The sequence below is a fragment of the Guyanagaster necrorhizus genome (genome assembly GCF_019112545.1).
Source record: "Guyanagaster necrorhizus MCA 3950 unplaced genomic scaffold BT62scaffold_41, whole genome shotgun sequence".
Classification (NCBI taxonomy): Eukaryota; Fungi; Basidiomycota; class Agaricomycetes; order Agaricales; family Physalacriaceae; genus Guyanagaster; species Guyanagaster necrorhizus.
Window position 1 is genome coordinate 281,000 of NW_025064920.1, and position 19,307 is coordinate 300,306.

The following is a 19,307-nucleotide window of genomic DNA, read 5'->3' on the forward strand; positions in this document are numbered from 1 at the left end:
GCTCAATTTTGCATTGATTCTAAGTCCTAATTATACTTAAACATTGCTATAAACTACTCTCATGAGTATTGCATCTTAGAAAGCAAGATAAAGTTGAATAACTGTCTTTATTGACTGTTTCCTTGATTTTACTTAAGACTGCATGAGTGCTTCTATTGTACTTGAAACAACTGGCCTCAACTGTATTTGGTGATTGTGTATTGAGTGGTTAGGTGTTGGTGTTTGAGAGTTCATTCCTCATTTGCCTCTCTTAGTCACTTAGCCATTACCAAGCACATCACTGAGCCTAGTAGCTTGCATTCAAGGGATGTTCAGGAGGAAGAAAGACACCAATACTCCCCTAGACTCTGATGATCAAATAGCAGAAACCAAAACCATCACCTCATAGGATTTCAAAACTCATGGATCTCACCCCCTGTCCTGAACTATAAAGATGAGGACCTTTCTGAGAACTTCTTTAACAACTTGCCATTCTCCAATCCTTTTACTGGTTCAAGAAAACCTGGTGTTAGAGACCATGCTCAGGATTCCCTTGATGCCTCTCAGATGGCTTTAAGACCCCAAAGTGTTTCAACAAACTCAGGACATAACTCACTCTATACCACATCAGCCAAGAGCTCTATCTCATTGATCTACACCAACTATAGTAGTCATGGGGCCACTGATCTCTGATCAAATGATGAGGAGCCACATAAGCTATAGAGAGAGACTCTTACCACTGGAATCAATGTGAGTGAAAGGCTTCATGCCCAGCCCACCACAGAGAGAGAACTCTGAATTGATCAAACAGACAGACAGACAGATCATGCCCTCTTCACTGCCACATTAGAGGCAGCTGCATGAGCTTTTGATTAATACAAAAAAGAAAGATATAACTGACAGTGGTGACAGAAGCAGTGTCTCTATGAAGCTGCCACCTGGAGATCCACTCTCCCAATCTGGTATAGTCTTGGAACCCTGGACTCACTATTCAGAGAGCTCAGCACTCCAGTAAGAAGTGAAACTGACTTCTGAGCAGGGTTGGCCAAAGCAATCACTGCTAGTGAAGTCACCAGATGCACATATTATCCCTTTCATCCTTGAACTGACAGTATTGCCAACACTGATACCATCCTCTCTCATGCCAAATCTATACTTGATGTCTATAGGCTTCAAGTCCCTGACAATGCTCACAGCTCCAACTACAGCCTCCAGTGATTCTTGGGAGAAAGAGTTGCAGCACTCTTCCTTAACCTCTGCTATTATAGAAACTTCTGCATCTATCACCAAGAGTTGGAGAAACACAGAGCATGCAGTGGCCATTGAGGAGATGTTGAAGTTGGCACTGGCTGACTTGTTGATCAGTCTCCTCTTTGACTCATCAGCAATGAAGCTGGACTAAGCACTCAGGTCAACAACCAGCTTGCCAGTCACCATCAAAGCTTCTGCTCCATCTATCTATGACCAGCCCAGGAGCTCTCTTGTCAAGGACAGTGAGAATAAGGAGAGTGAGGACAACAAGGAAGGCTCTTATAGGCTGGAGGAATTTATAAAATACACTAAGGATGAAATGGATGAAGAAGCCTTGGAAGAGGAGATACAAAGGAATAGAGAGAAGGAATATCAGGATCTATATAAAGAAGAGATCATGTTCTTATGGCAGAATGCCAAGTGGTTGGCAACAGACATGGGACAAAAGTATATTTATGCAGATGCCTCAGAACAGTGAGATATTTTACAATATTTCACTATTAAACATGCTATTTCCACTTATAACAGGAGGCATCCTGAAGATCAACTTGATGATCTACTAAAGTATAAGTCCAAGTTTAACATTGAACCAATGCTATGGACTCTGTCTATGGCCCCAAGATGAGCTATATACACAGCACCTTCCATCTGGACAATGACAAGTTGATATTTGTACTCAACATCCTCAATCCAAATATTGGCAATCTGGCTCTCCCAATCTTGACTCTAGCCAACTATCTAGCCTGTCAGATTCTAAAACTCATAGACCAGCAAGAGGAATCAACTCAGCAGGCAACTACCATCTGATGAGGCTAAAGAGAGTAGCAAAGAACCAGTGAAGGATGATCCTGAAGCCATCAAACTTAGCTTCACAATTTGAAATGGAGTAATCATGCAAAAGGAAGCCACTCCTATGGAAAGCCTCATGGCCAACAATAACTCATTTCATTCATTCTCTGGGCTGCCAACCAAGTGGCAACACTCACTCTTCAACCAATGGCCAAATCCAATAGGAGTGCTACCTAAAAATGCCACCATCCTACAGTGCCACCCTGATTTATTAAGGAAGTCTTGCCTCTTTAAGGGTGCTTCTGATGATATTGACTGATTTCTTATAGACTGTAAACAATACTTCAAAGTCTACATTGCATTCCTGAGGACTGACATAAACTGCACAGTCTTTGCCTTCTCATACCTTGAGGATAAGACTAAAACATGGTGGATTTTAATATCCTCCAACTTCTTCTCTACAACTTGGCAGCACTATCAGCTACCATCATGGTTGGTATTTAAACAAATGCTAAATGACAAGTTCATTGATCCAGCAGTACAAGAAGTTCATAAATTCAAGATCAAAGAGTATAAGATGGGTGACAAATCAGCCATCAAGTACTTTGACAAATTAGAGTGGCTTGCAAAACTTGCTGGGATCCAAGATGATATTGACAATGATGGCCAAATGGTAGAAGCACTCAAATGAGATGCACCACCATCATATATTAAAATGATATTGGACATCAGGATAAATATTCCAAAAGAGTACAATCTCTGGAAGGAATGGGTCATTGAGATGTACAAAAAGTGATAATGGTAGAAGGCAGAGCAATCCAATCTGCAGAAATACTGAAAGCTGAATCAGCCAACAACTTTGAATGTAAAGACTGACAATCAGACCAGTACTACCAAGACAGGGACCTCAACCTCTCTGTCCTCTTATGGCACTCAGAAGACTGGAACAGGAATGACATACACTGGGAGTGGAAAACCAATGGACATTGACTGCCTCAAGAAGGAGGGGAAATGCTTTAACTGCAGTCAAAAGGGCCACATGTCATGGGATTGCCTGAAGAAGAAGTGCATAAGAGAAGACATTCAAGTGCAAATTGCCAAACTACAGAAGGAAGCCAAGGAACTTAGTGCAGAGACAAAGATTGAAGAGGTAAAAGACAGGGCTGATCAGTAAATAGTTCTACTGGGTCAGCCAACAAACAGAACAGTGTGTCAAAACTAGCCATGGGATGGACTAATAGCACCTCTGTAGATACAAATATGTCTAAATTATCCACACATTCAAATATACTCCTTCTCTTGTCCAATACACATACACTAGAGAGACTACTGGAAACAGCTCAATCATCTACAGGCTAAACAGAGAGAGTGACCTCCACTAAATGGCTCAAACCATTTGATACTGAATGGACTTGGAGGGCCATTAGAGATGCAAGGACAGAAGAAGAGGCTAAAGCAGTGCTCAAGAATTGAGTATACAAGACTCAGGCTGAAGAAGTAATCAATGAGATGATAGAAGGAATGAAGAAGGCAGAACAATGTTGAGCACTGGAATGGCTTGACAAACTAAGAGAGCTGAGGAGATATATCAGGAGAACCAAAACTCTGGGATGAGATCTAACCACTAAAGCCCAAATCAAGACCTTCATCAATTGGTCTATCCATGCCATGACAGTGCTAATTGATAGTGGTTGTATCAGTAGCTCCATAAATCATGCTTTCATCAACAAGCATAAACTCCTGATCTAGGCAATAGCTGCTCTCATACTGGTTTACAATGTGGACAGCATCAAAAACCAAGCTGGCTCAATAACAGAGTTTGTTGAGTTGCATCTCACTATTGGCAATCACCCCAAATAGATTGACTTAGCCATCACTGATCTAAGAACCAAAGAAGTCTTTCTTGGTCATGACTGATTGATCTGGCACAATGCACTAGTTAACTAGAAAACCAGACAGATCATCTTTATGCAATGCAAATGCTGGAAAATCCCTTTTGAGTTATCTGATGAGGATCCCAAGGATAGGTGGAATGAGAAGATAGAGGATGGTGAAACAATACTCACTATTGACATTTGACAAGTGCTGCATATTCAAGCAGTACATCATGCCAATGACTTAGCTGCTAAGGCTAACACTGAAAAGAAGGAGAAGATGTTCAAGGAAATAGTTTCTAAATGAGCTCAAGATTATCAAGACTTATTCAACAAAGAAAGTTTTGATGAGCTACTCAAGCCAAAGCCATGAGACCATGCAACCAAGCTCATTTTAAATGCCAATACAAATTTTGACTGCAAAACATACCCCCTCAGCAACCACAAACAACAGAAACTTGACAAGTTCCTAAATGAGAATCTTTCCAGTGGCTGCATTAGACTCTCAAAGTCTCCTATGGCTTCACCATTCTTTTTTATCAAAAAGAAGGATGATAAACTCCAGCTCATCTAAGACTATCAGAAGCTGAATAAGATGATAATTAAGAATCATTATCCACTTCTTTTAATCTCAGAACTAATGGACAAGCTATGAAGAGCCAAATACTATACCAAATTAGATGTTTGATGGGGATATAACAATATACAGATCAAGGAGGGTGACAAGTGAAAAGCCATGTTCTGTACCAATTAAAGGCTCTTTGAGCCTATGGTGATGTTCTTCAGCCTAACCAACTTGCTGGCCACCTTCCAGTGAATGATGAATAACATCTTCAAAGACCTCATCTCCACCAAAAAGGTTACAATTTACCTGTACAATATTTTAATCATATTCAAAACTCAGGCAGAACACTGAAAATTCATCCAACAGATACTTGAACTTGTGCAAAAACACAAGCTTCTCCTCAAGATAGAAAAGCATGAGTTTGAAGTGCTGGAAATGGAGTATCTAGAAGTGATAGTCAGCAAAGAAAGCATCTGAATGGATCTGGTCAAAGTAGCCAAGGTGATAGAATGGCCAGTCTCTAGCAAAAAAAAGAAGTTAATTATTTTTGAGCTTCACTAACTTCTACTGATGGTTCATCCAGGATTACAGCAAAATCATATGTCCGATGACTCAGCTGACTGGAATTGGGGAATTTCCCAACAGTCTGCCTTCAATGACCTTAAACAGCAACTGGCAGAGGACATAATCCTTGCTATCCCAACACAAGAAGAAAAATTCTGAGTGGAGGCTGACTTGAGTGAGGAAGCAACTGGAGCAGTATTATCTCAGGAGCAAGACAGGAAATAGTGACCAGTGGCCTTCCTCTCTAAAGCATTAACAATAACCAAGCAGAACTACAAGATTTATGATAAAGAGTTACTCACAATAATGCTTGCTCTTGAGAAATAGCATCATTATCTGATTGGAGCAGTTCAGACTTTCAAAGTGTGGATAGATCATTAAAATCTTCAATACTTCCATGCTCTCCAGAAGCTTAATTGGTGGCAAGCACATTGGATTACTGAACTGTCCCAATATGAATACATGCTCTATTATAAAGTGAGGACATCTAACAAGAAGGCCAACCTTCTTAGCCAATGAGCAGACCATGATCAAGGGGGTAATGATAATAAGAGGGTCATATTACTAAAGTGCAAACACTTCTGGGCAATAATAATGCTGACAGAGGAAGAGATCTATGAGAGGATCAAGAGTGTGATATGAGACAATTATAAATGGGACCAGTGTGCGGCCCTATCCCTGAATCACAAACAAGATATAACAAAGAAAGGAGGAATGATCTGTTATGATAGATGGATTTATATTCCAAGGGACAAGCAACTTTGCAGCAAAATCATTGCTACATGTCATAATCATGTCACAGCAGGCCATCTTAGAATTGCCAAAACCAAAGAATTGGTCCTATGAGAATACTGGTGGCCAAAAATAGACCAAGCTATTAAGTGATATGTCAAAGGATGTAAAATCTGCCAACAGAGAAAGTCATCAACACAACCACAGGCAGTGCTGCTCTATCTGAATGAGATTCTGCATGCACCATAGACACACATCTCAGTGAATATGATTATGGGTTTACCTGAATACAATAGCTATAATGCAATCATCATTGTTGTTAATCACTTCTTCAAAGCAATTATTCTGATCACATGTTTGACAGAGTTAACATCAGAAGAATGAGCCAAAATTCTTCTCAATGAAGTCTATGTAAAGTATAGAATTCCTCAAGTAGTTATCTCAGACCAAGAACCCTAATTTGTCTCAAAATTTCTAGACAATCTTTATCAACTCCTGAACATTTAGTGAAACACCTCTATGACTTACCATCCTCAGATAGACAGACAAATAGAAAGAGCCAATCAGAAGATTGAAAAGTACTTACACTTATTCATTAATTATCGATAAGATGACTAGATGAAATAATTGGCTCTCACTGCTTTCCAACATAATAACCACATCCACTTGATCATCAGCAAAACCTCTTTCTTCATCAACTATAGTCAACACCTCAGTGTCTCTCAGTCTACACACTTTTATACTACAACCTCTGCATCCTCTGACTTTGCAACTACTATAACCAAGATCCATGACAAGGCTCACACCACTCTTGAAAAAGTGGCAGCATTCATGAAAAGACAATACAACAAACACCATACCTCTGCTCATACCTATAATGTTAACAACAAGATTTGATTGAATACAATGAACCTCTATCTCTCTTATCCAAAACAGAAATTAGCTGATAAGCATACAGGCCTCTTTTCCATCATCACTAAAGTCAGCAACTCCATCTATAAGCTCTGCCTTTCAGTCAATTGGAAGATTCATAACATATTCAATGAATCTCTTCTGACACCCTTCATTGCATCCATATTTCCCAACCAAGAACAACTGCCTCCTCTGCCTCCTGACCTGATTGATAATGAAGAACATTATGAAATCAATCAAGTTCTTAATCACTGACTCCACAAAATTCATGCCCAAGGAGGAGGCATGACTACAACAGTCAATTATTTAGTTAGTCAAAAGGGCTACAGTCCAGAATCAAACCAGTGGGTCAATAAAAAGTGGATGAATGCAGACAATGTCATAAAGGACTATGAATTATCTCTTAATTAAGCTATTGGGATGATGATCTTAAGAAGGGGGTAATATTGCAATTTTTCACCTTCTTATTCATTTTAACCCCTATTTATGCTTAGTTAGAGCACCTATACCAGTGCTTAGGACTGTGGGACTGGCTTAGTCATCACAACTAGCTGAATCTGTCATTGTTCTCTGATGCAATGACAACTCTTGACAATGCACAATAACTCTTTTGTAGGTAGCAATGATGACCAAAGACAATGAGCACAAAGGCTTATACAGACACAATAGGTAGTATTATATTTATCTCAATAGACAAGTAGCATATAAGTAAACTAGCTCTTGCTAGTATAACCCCAGCTTTGAGCTAAAGTTTATTCATACTATTTCACTCTTGAGCCTCTTGTCAATGGCCTTGAAGCACAATAGTCAACAAAGCACATCAGTGGACTCACTGTACAAATATAATACAGCATCTGTTTATCATATGTTTTGATCACATGCAACTTAGATCTAACATGAAGCACCAGTCCTCAAGTGCACATCTGACTATTAAGCAGATGCACAAGCTCTTGCAGCTCTAAGCAATGACACAGTATCTGAGATCATTGACACTAGCACAAGCAACCACTTTACTGGCTATTGTGAATGATTTAGCAACTTTACAGCCATTAAGCCTATCCTTATCAAGATAGCAGACAGCCAAATATTCAGTGCAACAGATAAAGGAGATTATCCTATCCAGTTACCAATAGAACCAGACCAAAAGCCAACACCCATCACTCTCTATAATATCTACTACTCATTTAGCATGGCATTCATGCTCATATCAGTCAGCTGTCTAGATTGTAGTGGATACTTGCTCACCATCAAGAATAGTCATTGCACAATACAAAGCCCACAGCCCAAACATAAAACAATTGGCATAATACTAGTGACTAAAGGCCTATACCATATAACTGCCCCTATAGCACCCAAATCCATATCCAACACCTCCATCACTGCACTCTCTGAATGTCTTGTAACTATGAAAAGGTTTTACAATCTCATGGGCCATCTAAGTGAAGCTATTCTCATCACAATGGTAAAATCTGAGTTAGTACATGGTATCCAGGTTGACATAGGAACCAAGGTTGGATTCTGTCAAGCATACGTTCAAGCCAAAGCCACCCAAAAGCTATTTCTAAAGATCAGTCTGAAAAACAAGACAGCAAAAGCATACAGTGATAAAGTCATGATAGACATCTGGGAACTTGCTGACACTGAGTCAATTAGTGGTCACAAGTATAGTAACACTTACCAGAACATCTCATCATGAGAAGAAAAGGTCTATTTCATGAAGAAGTCTGAATTGTACTTATGCTATCAGAAGTATGAGCCTTGGGCAAAGATGCAATATAATGTAAAGAACATATAGATATTTGGCTTAGACTGAGAGAGAGAATTCATGAGCAAGGAATTCAAACATCATCTTGACCTTGCTGGAACAGTTCATTATCTGACAGTCTATGACTCATCTCAATCCAATGGAATGGCAGAGCATGGCAACTGCTCACATCTTGAAGGTGCTTGAGCAATGTTGATCTAAACAGAGCTGCCACCATATCTATGGGCAGAGGCCATCTCACACAAAGTATGACTAAAGAACAGAACAGCCCACAGCACATTAGAGGGAAATATCACTCCATATGAGAAGGCAACTCACTAGAAGCCTGATCTCTCCCAGCTCCATGAATTTGAATGCATCATATGAGTTAAAAAGCTTAGGTGAGATAAGCTCCAACCTCAAGCATATGCTGGATGCTTTGTTGGACTCAATGAAGAATCCAAGGGTATTTGACTATACTGGCCTGGACAGAGAAGAGCTAGCATTGAAAGGGATGTCTACTTTGACAATAATAATAAGCCCAAAGACATCAAGATTAAGAGGGAGACAGTCACCAATCTCAATCCAGATGCTCCTGACTCAAGCTCCAAGCCCCACAAGCAAGCAAGCAAACTCACAGAACCCAAAACTCCACTAGCTACATCTCATGAATGCTCACCATCACCACTTACACCACTTTCAGACACTCTCAGCCCTGCTCCACATGAATGACACATCTAAACCACAGATAATGCTGAAAATCAAAAGAATCCTGAATCTCTCAGAAGAGACTATTATGCTAGAAGAAAGCCAGAAGGCTTTTATAATGATAACAGGCTATCAAAGCAATCTGTGACTAAGCACATTCTTACTATTGAAGATGAAAGAAGCACTGAGTCTGAAGCAGAGCTCAAAGCCAAGGAGAAAGAGCAATTCACTGGCATACAAATGTTCACATTTGCAACAAGCCATAGAGAGCCTGAAAGCCTACAGGAAGCACTGAAAGGAGACAAGGCAAGAGAATGGAAGCAAGCTGTAGGAGACAAGCTGAATAAAGTTGAAGCTCTGAGAACTTATGAAATAATTCTCAGGCCACTAAGTGCAAATGTGGCTAAATGCCAATACACTTTTAGAGCTAAAAGAGATGAAATGAACAGAATCATACACTATAAAGCATGCCTCATACTCAAAGGCTTCTCTCAGATATACAGCATCAACTTCCATAAAACTTTCACTCCAGCTGTCTGACTCACAACCCTCTGCATCCTACTATCTGTCACATCAAGCAAGGGCTCAGTGATCTAACAGGCTGATGTCAAAAATGCCTACCTGCAAGCAGAGCTCAAGAAAATCATCTATATGAAACTCTCTCCTATGTATAACATGTTTTAAACCATTCTCAAGCACTTGAAGGATAAGCAGCTAATATGCAAGCTCCTCAAACCACTCTATAGCAGCAGTCAGAATGCAAATGAGTGGTACAAGTTAAAAGGTGTCTTTGCACAGCTAAGGTACCAAGTATGCTAGTTAGATAAAGCTGTGTTCTGCAGATTTGTTAGCAACAAGTACACTATTGTCACTGCTGCTACTGATGACCTCACTATTATAGCAGACTCAGATAACTCTGCAACCCTCATCAAGAAGTAGTTAAGCAAGCACTTCAAAATGACCAATCTTGGCACTCTTTGCTGGCTACTCAGTATCAGCATAAAGTGTAATCTGACAGCATGGACCATCATGCTAGACCAGCAGAGATATATTGATGTGATAGTCAAGGATATGAGTCTAGAAGATGCCAGAACAGTCACAACACTACTTGAGTCTGGAGTCAATCTCAGCTATAACTCATCTTCCATCTCAAAAACTGTCCTATTCTCATTTAAGCAGAGCCAATACCAAATAGCCATAGGTAAGCTAATGTATGCAATGCTCAGAACATGTCCTGACATTGCATTCACAGTCACCACTCTCTCCTGCTACATGGATGAGCCAAATGATCCACTGGCATGCTACCATTTGTGTCTTCAAGTATCTAAAGGGGACAATCCATCTTACACTTGTATTTGGTGGCAAAAACATGTCTCTGACTGGATACACAGATGCCAATTGAAGCTTGCAGACACACAGGTATTCAATTTCTGGCTATGCCTTCTTTGTCAGAATTGAGGCCATCTCATGAAGTTTTAAGAAGCAACCAATTATCATAGCATTTACAACAGAATCAGAGTATGTTGCAATGACTCACTCATCAAAAGAGCTGCTCTAGATATGAAAGATATTCACAGAGCTTATCTGCTAGCTTATCAGCCCTACAACTCTCTTCTCAGACAACCAGAGTGCTATATGACTCACCAAAGACTCTATGTTCCATGCCAGAACTAAGCATATTGATATACAGTTCTATTTTATATGCCAGACAGTCAGCTTTAGACAAGCTGACCTCAAATACTGTCTCACCAATGACATGATTGCTGACATCTTCATCAAGTCACTGGCCTGAGTCAAGCTGGAGAGATTTTGCACACTGTTAGGCCTTGCATAGGTCAAGTCATCAAGCTTGAGAGAAAGTGTTGAGAGTATGAGCTATGACTGCAGATACAGTCATATGGACTCCAAATTAGTTACCAGTTCTAGAAATTTTTACTGTTAGCATAGCCACACATCGTAGCAACTTACCACCTGCTAAAATATGAGTATATTACATCTATTTATACTGTACCTTACTGATCCATAGTAGATACATCTATTTTCTTGCTTTAGGCTAATCCTCATTGTCCTCATGTCACTGCACAGTCTTGCTGCTGTGTCCTCCCAGATTCTCAGGTCCACTGCTCAACACCTTCTATCTTTCTCTTTCTAAATAATGTTTTTAGCCTATGCTATTCTGAAAAACAGTAGTATAATCAGATTTGCTAGTCTTATTGTGACCTTCACAATAAATAATCTGAATTCACATCTGTGAAGCACTTCTTAAGATGATCTGTAGTACTATGTCATGATGATTCCTAGGATGGCCTCTGATCAGCACCAATTCAATCATTTTCCATGGATCCCAGCAACACATAAGTGTCTATGGTAAGGCTGTACACCACTCATACCTTTCTTTTATGTGATTGCAACCCTCATAATCAGGCAAGGTAGTGAGAAGATCTATAAATCAAATTCATGTCTCCAACCAAATGAAAGAAATGTGACAACTCCAGATCTATCTCAGGCTCCTGCAAACTGAGAACATATCTGTGGTGGGTGGTTATAATATTTGTCTTGGGCAGTATAGTATGAGCCAAGACTATATGTATGATTGTCTATAATGGGAGAAGTTCATATAGAGAGCAGATCAAATTCAATATTGTCATTCACTTTGGACACAAGATCCTGAGTGAGAAGATCCCAGAGATCATCATAGCAGCAGAAAATGCTCTTCCACACTAATGAGCTCCATACAATTGAAATTGCCTATCTATCACCTAACTTGCAATCATAGATCAACTCTTATCAATTGCTAACTATAATAACTTGATAATCAGGTGACTCTATTCCTTCTTCTCCTTGGGGCAATGGATAATACAAGGCTACTATCACTGGAGTGTTCTAGATGTCATTCTTTAAAATATGTTATCAAAAAGTGTTTCACAAAACCATGAAATGCCAAAAAACAGAATTTAATGTCTGCAGCAATAATAAAGCTATTTGAATTATGCCCTGTAAATGATCTTAAATCAAGAAAGCTTTAAAAGTGACAGCAGGATGCTGTGCCAGAGCACTCAGTAACATATCTGTATCTGTATGAAGAACATCAGCTTCAAGTTTTCTGAGTCTCAATTGAAATTATAGCAAAACAAGCTGCCAATTGGTCTGCCATTTGAGAATAATCAAACCCCTTTTAAGAAGTATCATTATATTCAAGCTGTCTTCTACTCTCATGCCAATGCACATTGCAGACCAGAGAAAAGCTGTGTTTTTGAAGTAAGATCTCTGATTTATGATAAATACACACATTCAATTGCTATAGGCTCTAACTGTACATCTAAAGAAAACTATCTGAACACCACTGTCATATCTCAGATTGTCCAAATGCACTTTTTGCACATTCATTTTCTTATGGATCTAATCAAGGAAACAGAACTTCCTCCTGGGAATTTCTTTAATGAAAGTAACTCATACTATTTTTTCTCTTATTTTGGTAATTATCACATGTTTATTCAAAGCCTGATTCAATAGAATCTTCTACCCTATTATAGCCTGCAGTCTTGTTGCCTTTTATGAATATGATAAAGAGTGTCAGCTACTTGTAGATGACATCAGTGCCTTTTGCCTCAAGTGGTCTAAAATATAGTTTTATTATAGTCATTATCTGAGGACTCATCTGTGAGCTATAGTTCTGATTTACTGTGCTGTGAGTCTCATCAATCACCCCAATTAAAATTTACTTAGTTCATCTTTGTCTGTCAGTTCAAAAGCATGATAGAAACATTGAAGACTGCTGTGGAGCTCTAAAAGTCTGCATCCAATTTGCAGATGCAAGAACAGAATATTATTAAATAAATAGCATTCTGTGACATTCTCTTCACCAGTTCTTTGACAGGCTTCAGGAGGCCTTTGTCAAACTCTTGATTATCTCACAGCTCTTAAATAACAATTGTTTCAGATGGTGGATTAATAAAGAGATGCAACACAAGGTTGAAACAGCTCAGAAGATAGAGAACACCAGAGATTCTTGTGACTTTATAAACTAAGGTAACAATTGACTCCTGCTTTATAGATATATAAGACCATTTAGAGAGTTCATAGTAAGTACTTATAGTAAGCCATATTGGAAGAAAAGTGTGAAACACCTGCTTATTGAGATAGCAATCTCAAGTGAGTATGAGAATGTACTTGAAGATATTATATCAATCAGCAGCAGCTGATTTGGACTATGATCAGAACTTATATAGTAATTCATAGAAAATTCTTGAAGTAGTACAAGATGTATATAAAGTGCAATGTCTCTCTCTCTCTTGAGGCTAATTAATCCTCTGTATGCTACTCTCCTCTGTACTTGCAACACTGCTGAGTCCATCAGTGAAGGGCTGTGAAGGCTATATATCTTATTTATGGTAGCCAAGAAATTTGGCAGAGAGAAGACATCTAAAGGATCTAGGATCTTTAAGATGGAGGGTCAGAGTTAGTGATGGTATCTGTATAAAGAAACTGGACATATAACAACAAGATACAACAGCAAGCCAGACAGGCCAGCTTGATTAATCAATCTTTACAGCAAAACATTGCATTAATGACTGATTTCACTCATGTTATCACAGTACAGAATGGGAGACACAGAAACAAAACTTTATAGAGATATCAACATAGACTGGTGTGGGCAATTAATTCAAGAGCTGAGTTAAGGCCACAATTTCTGCTTCTTCAAAGAATTATTATCATAATCAATATTTGGGTGACATAAAATCTTAAGATACACTAGATGCAAGGATACAAACAACTGTACTATGAAGCTTGAACCTCACTGCAATCTAAGCATTATTCCATTATTCTATCTACTTATTCAAGACTTTCTTACTCTGTGTCCTCTATAGAAAGCCATATTAGAAACATTAGGTCTGACCAAAAGCAGCCAGAACAATGTGTTTAGAGATCTAGAATGTCATATTCTTTCATAGAGGCTATGCACAGAAGCTACTTACTCATTCAGAAGTGGATTGAAACTCCTGAGAATTTAATGCCTAGTGGAGGAAGCCAGAGGTCACTGGATTGTAATTGACATAAGAAAGCATTAGATCTAGCTGCTGAAAGTCAAGCTTGAGAATGAGTAGGCCAGAGAGTAGGTATAAATGGCCAAACTTAAGTCAAGACTGACTGTCCTCAATCAGGTACAAATGGAATGTGCAAGCTAGAGCATAGAGAATACATCTTTAGACAAAACAGATGAGGATAGATAGAACTTTTGAAATCACTGATTTCTTTATCATCACAAGAGAATCAGTCTTTTATCTGTCACATCTGGAAAATAGGATGTAGTACACAAGTTAGATTAAAGAATATGTGGTAGACAGAAAAGAACATGCATCAACTTGAACCAGATTTTCTTTGGTACTGCCTACTATCTTCTAGAATCTTGTTGGTCCTATTTAATATTTTCTAGTGATGATTGCTAGGCAATAGAAAAGACTGAAAATGCTTGAGAGAGAATAACTGGATCTTGAGAGACTTTGAATGATCACAGAGTATGGTGAAGAGTAAGAATGGTACTTTGAAATGGTGCTCACCAGTATATAGACCAACTAGTTGCTTGTGGTCTGGCACATGTGATTGATTCTTGAAGCTTGACTAGTGACTTTTTGTCCAATTGTTGGTATCCAGCCTTACTCTGGATCCTTCATCATTGGCTTGAGAAATTGTCTCTCTGAGTTTCATAGAGATAGCATGTGATTCTTTTCCAGCTGCTCATCTCTCTGAATATATGACATGATAGTCAATCACTGACAAAGGTCTACTGATCAACATTTGAATTTTTGCCTCAAATTTTCTCTTTCATGCTCAAAGGTCTAAAGCTCAGCAAGAGAATATGTTGATTGTGTGCATGACTGGCCTGGCATGCCAGCATGGATGTGGACAATAGATATTCATTTCTGTGATGTTTGAATTATTCTTTTCTGGTTAGCTTACTCTGAATCCAGTTCATTACTGTCTCCATAAGTGATGTTCAAATCATTCTTCTCAGTCCAGCTTGTTTTTAATCCAGTATTTTACAATCTCCACATATGAAGAATGAAAGGTTTTTCTTTCTCAGAGGTATAGAAACAATATGTCAGATGAACACAGCAGATATAGGAAGGTGTAAATATCTGGCTGGATATCATTTAATCATATTGCAATATCCAAGTGCCCTCTTGTATTTTGTGATTTTTATAGGACCAGATTCTGCTGCTTCATATGCCATGTCAATCCTATGCTTGCTTGGTGCTTGCCTTTTGTCTTTGTGTTTGCAGTTCTGTGGTTGCAGGTTTGTGGTTTTGATGAAAGAGCATGGTTTCTGAATCTTCAACTATGATTATGTTTGGACAGACAAGATGCCTTCATATTACTCTATACTGTAACTCCTTGCCTGGTTAGTTATGCTTACTTAGAGCTGATGTTTCAATGTGTCTGTTCTATTCCATTGCTCAAATGTTCTTGTTCTATCACTCTATATTTTTGTTCCTTATGCTTGTTACTCTCTTGTTTTATGGTTGTGCTACCTATTGTTTCCTTTCTGCGATAGTTCATGCATGTCTCCATATAACTCACCTTATACAATGACTACCATCACTACAAAACAAAATGCATTACTATGAATGTTGTCATGAAATATTTCACAGGAACTGAGATTTGCTTAGTATCATAGTGGATATCTACCAGGCATTTCTTTATATTTGGGTAAGGCAAATTGTTCTTTTCTTGTGTTACAGAAACTCACCATTATAAAGAGAGTATGGTTACAAAGCATAAATTTGAGTCAGCAGCAGACTACAGTAAACTGTTGGAAGGTCAACAACTTCTAATTTTAAAGAAAGCTGTCAGGGATACATGGATAAAGATGTGTGTGTTAATTTTTTTTTCTTTTCTCTCTCAACCTCATGGCTAAAGCTCATCATATCTAGCCCTCATTTGGACAATAATCTCAATCTACCATGCAGGCATTGACACCCATAATCCATCAGCTATGATATTGGTTGAGCAGATACTTGAAAAGGTCATACAGGAATCCAATGGGCACTCTACAACCAAAATGGAGCACTATGAATGCAGTCTGGCACCCTATACCAAACAACTGGGCTAAAAGGGAACATCATAACAGAGAGATTATTAGGATGGGCTGGTATCAATGGCATTGATTTTCACACCATGTGGAAGTCACTGAGAAGAGAGGAAATAATTTTATGGAATGTTTGTTCAGCCCTGTCTATGACCATCTTGTCAGTGATGACAGGTATACTGCAAGATGACATTCTGCCATGCCAAGTGGGGTGAATCCTCAACTAATGGACCACTCTGCTCATTTGGCTTCCTCTCAACTGCTATACAGCTCATCCTCTGAATCACATCTCCTTTGCCTCTGGCATGCTCACCACTTTGTCTATGCTACCTTGCACCCTCTAATACTTGCTGCCTACTCCACCATGTGCCAGCTCTATGAGAATAAATGTAGTGTGTGATAGTGTGAAAGTCAGTGGTCCCTCCTGATCCTGCTCTTTCTCCAATGACTCTCATCAAATTAGAGTTGGAATGTAGCAAGCCAAGATGTTTAGGAAGGTATACATGATAGAAAAGTTGCATACCAATGTCATTACCAAGTGTTCATGCTGGTACCATAAGTTATAACATTACTGAGGGAAAAGCCAGTATAGGCTGTTTGTCACAAGCCATTAATGATTAATAAGTCAATCTCTACCTTCAAATGGGCATGTGTCCTTTTCATTTGATGGTCTGCCACCCAAGTCTCATAACCAACACAGTAGCAATTGAGTTGGAGAAAATCGAGTCTCGGCCAACGTTGGCTGCTGTTTGCTCTGTATGGGGACCACCCGAATGACAGGTGTATCTCAGATATTGCTTATCTCCTTATTTTGAACCCTGAATTTCATTGTTAAAATGTAAGTTTATACAGAAAGTGGAGGTGCCCATGACATTGAGCCTATTGTACCAGCAGTAGGAGACAAAATATAGTCTTTGCCTAGCATTTTAAGGCATTCTGTTATTGAATAAAAGGTAAAGCAATTTAGGTATGATGTGGGCCTTTTCGCACAATCGTATATATATGCGTACTTGCACATTATCAACCTCGGTTCGAATCCGAGGGGGTCAGTGACTCCCCAATCCTCTTTTCCTTTTGCTGAACATTGAGATATGTACATTGGAAATTGGAAGTTAGAACTTTGAAGCAATATTTAATAAAGGAGACCTAAGTTTTCAGTGCTTCACTCACTTCAGCTTCGGGCACGTGCAGCGCAGATTTCTACTACGTTACTCTGTCTTGCCACCTCTTTTCTCGATGTCATTCAACATGGACAACGAGTCGCCACAAAGTGCTACGTCCGTATCAATGCCATGGCCATTTTCTGAAGATTTCTCTCTGCCCGGGCGATGCCATCCTGTTGCTGGCAGCTAGCGGATGAGGTACGCGCACGTTCTGTCACCGATGTCATCTCGAGCCGATGAATCGATGTTGCAAATACTGGTCTGAACCTTGAAATTCTACCATACCAAAGTGTCTACATCCGACGTCAAGGCTCTCACCAAATGGGTTGGCACGGCTGCTCGACAACGATGGCTCTCTACCTCTCCAGATCAAATGTAGCGCCGACCCTCTCTTGTGTCTGTGCTCATCCCACAGAGATGACGAGCGTCCAATCTGACTTCTCAAAGCAGTAATTGAAGCCTTGATGACCTCCAGCCATTCTCCTTCACAACGTAGCCATCAAGATGAATGACACGATGGTCTTGTAGGACAAGGGATGGAGGTTCCGGGAGGTGAACAATTTGAAGGAAGCAGGAACGAGTGAGTCACCTTTTTGTCCTCACAGGCGACGAATCTCATAGCAAATGCAGGTACAAAATAATCGCAAGCAGAACCTTCGCAACAGCCCATCACCTTCTCGCCATTATTGACGACTACCATGATAGACCTGCCGACTTAGAAACGACAAGGAACGCATCGACGTTGCCTCTTGCTGTCGAGAAAGGACAGTCCGCCCACAGAGCCTTTTCGTCAGTGGCTACAAGCATACTGGACTGTTTTGCCATGGCAGTGTCCCTATTATCAAAAGACGCCTCGGATCGTTTCGCCTGCTTCTTTGCCATGGTTTTCGTTCGCCTTCTCTGTGTTCATTCACTTGACACCTCGCCTGTGCACTGTCTTTCTCAGGATCGATGTACCATCTAACGCTAGGTCAGCATGTGTGCAAGTCGAGGAAATAAAGTCACTCTCTGCTATCCTAATGATCCTCGGCGACTTGGACAGAGTGTATCCAGCCACGAGTCCAGGACCTAGCGGTTGTGGAGAAAGTCGCGTAGCTCGTTTGGCACAGATTCCTTAATAGTGGTATGGGAAAAGGTGCGCGTTCTGCCATTTTTTTTGTGTCCCACCATCTGAGCGTGCAAACAGAAACCGTCCGTTCGCAAATGGCCGTATCAGTCACTGTCGAATGTGATCTTATGCATGTTGTTTGCACTGACAAGGCTACCAATCATATGGACCAACGCCCACAAGTTGGACATTCTGTTCAATGGCTATCCTTTCCTGCTCGATGATATCGATCTTGAACAGCGCACGCGACATGCATACCGACTCCCATCACGATGGTTTGCTGAATCTTCTCTATCACCCAGAAGGAGACGACGGATCGCCCGTATCAGAGATCAAATTCGTCTCGGGGCGCCAGCACAAGTGGCTTCTGAATGTTTCGAAGCTAATTTGGTCAGTGCTGACCATCTGGGATATCACGGGTACGCAAATGTGCTCGGAATGGTCGCCAAAGGGGCGATATTCACAGGAGTTAAGCTGAACGATGATCCAGACTCTGAAGCCAGTGTGGTGGTTTCATTGTGAGTGCCTATCGGTCTGCTAAACGACTGCTAATGTCTACAGATCACAGAAATTCGTCCTTCTGCACTTGGACGACACTGGGATGCAACAGGAAATCAGGTCTATCGACATTGACCTCCGGCCCGTCAACCTTACGGTGGACGTGCTAGCTCTTGCAGACGACACCTCCGTACGCTCATCCCACAACTGGAAGACAGGCGAGCAAACGTACCTTGACACGCCGCCTGACCATTGTATATCCAAATCGTGCTCACCCCGTCCGCTGTCCTCGTAGTGCCTGCCCGATCCATCACTTTCTACTCATTCCCATCT

General features: G+C 40.1%; 2 protein-coding genes across 2 annotated transcripts; both read left to right on the forward strand.

The window, feature by feature from the left end:
* Positions 1-7,855: 7,855 nt before the first annotated feature.
* Positions 7,856-8,362, forward strand: BT62DRAFT_908982 (uncharacterized protein; the record flags this gene model as incomplete). Its single annotated transcript, XM_043183728.1, has 1 exon — positions 7,856-8,362. One exon carries the CDS (start codon positions 7,856-7,858, stop codon positions 8,360-8,362), a length of 507 nt encoding a protein of 168 aa, XP_043034677.1.
* A 9,951-nt stretch (positions 8,363-18,313) lies between these two features.
* Positions 18,314-19,278, forward strand: BT62DRAFT_553180 (uncharacterized protein). The gene is made up of 3 exons (XM_043181364.1): positions 18,314-18,503; positions 18,555-18,994; positions 19,045-19,278. Exons 2-3 carry the CDS (start codon positions 18,609-18,611, stop codon positions 19,142-19,144), a joined length of 486 nt encoding a protein of 161 aa, XP_043034678.1. The 5' UTR covers positions 18,314-18,503; positions 18,555-18,608; the 3' UTR covers positions 19,145-19,278.
* The last annotated feature ends 29 nt before the right edge of the window (positions 19,279-19,307 follow it).

Bases quoted from the DNA above. Each gene is read 5' to 3' on its own strand.
- BT62DRAFT_553180 (XM_043181364.1), top strand. From the start codon at position 18,609: ATGTTGTTTGCACTGACAAGGCTACCAATCATATGGACCAACGCCCAC. The intron at 18,995-19,044 runs GTGAGTGCCTAT...TACAGATCACAG, and splicing joins GCCAGTGTGGTGGTTTCATT to AAATTCGTCCTTCTGCACTT.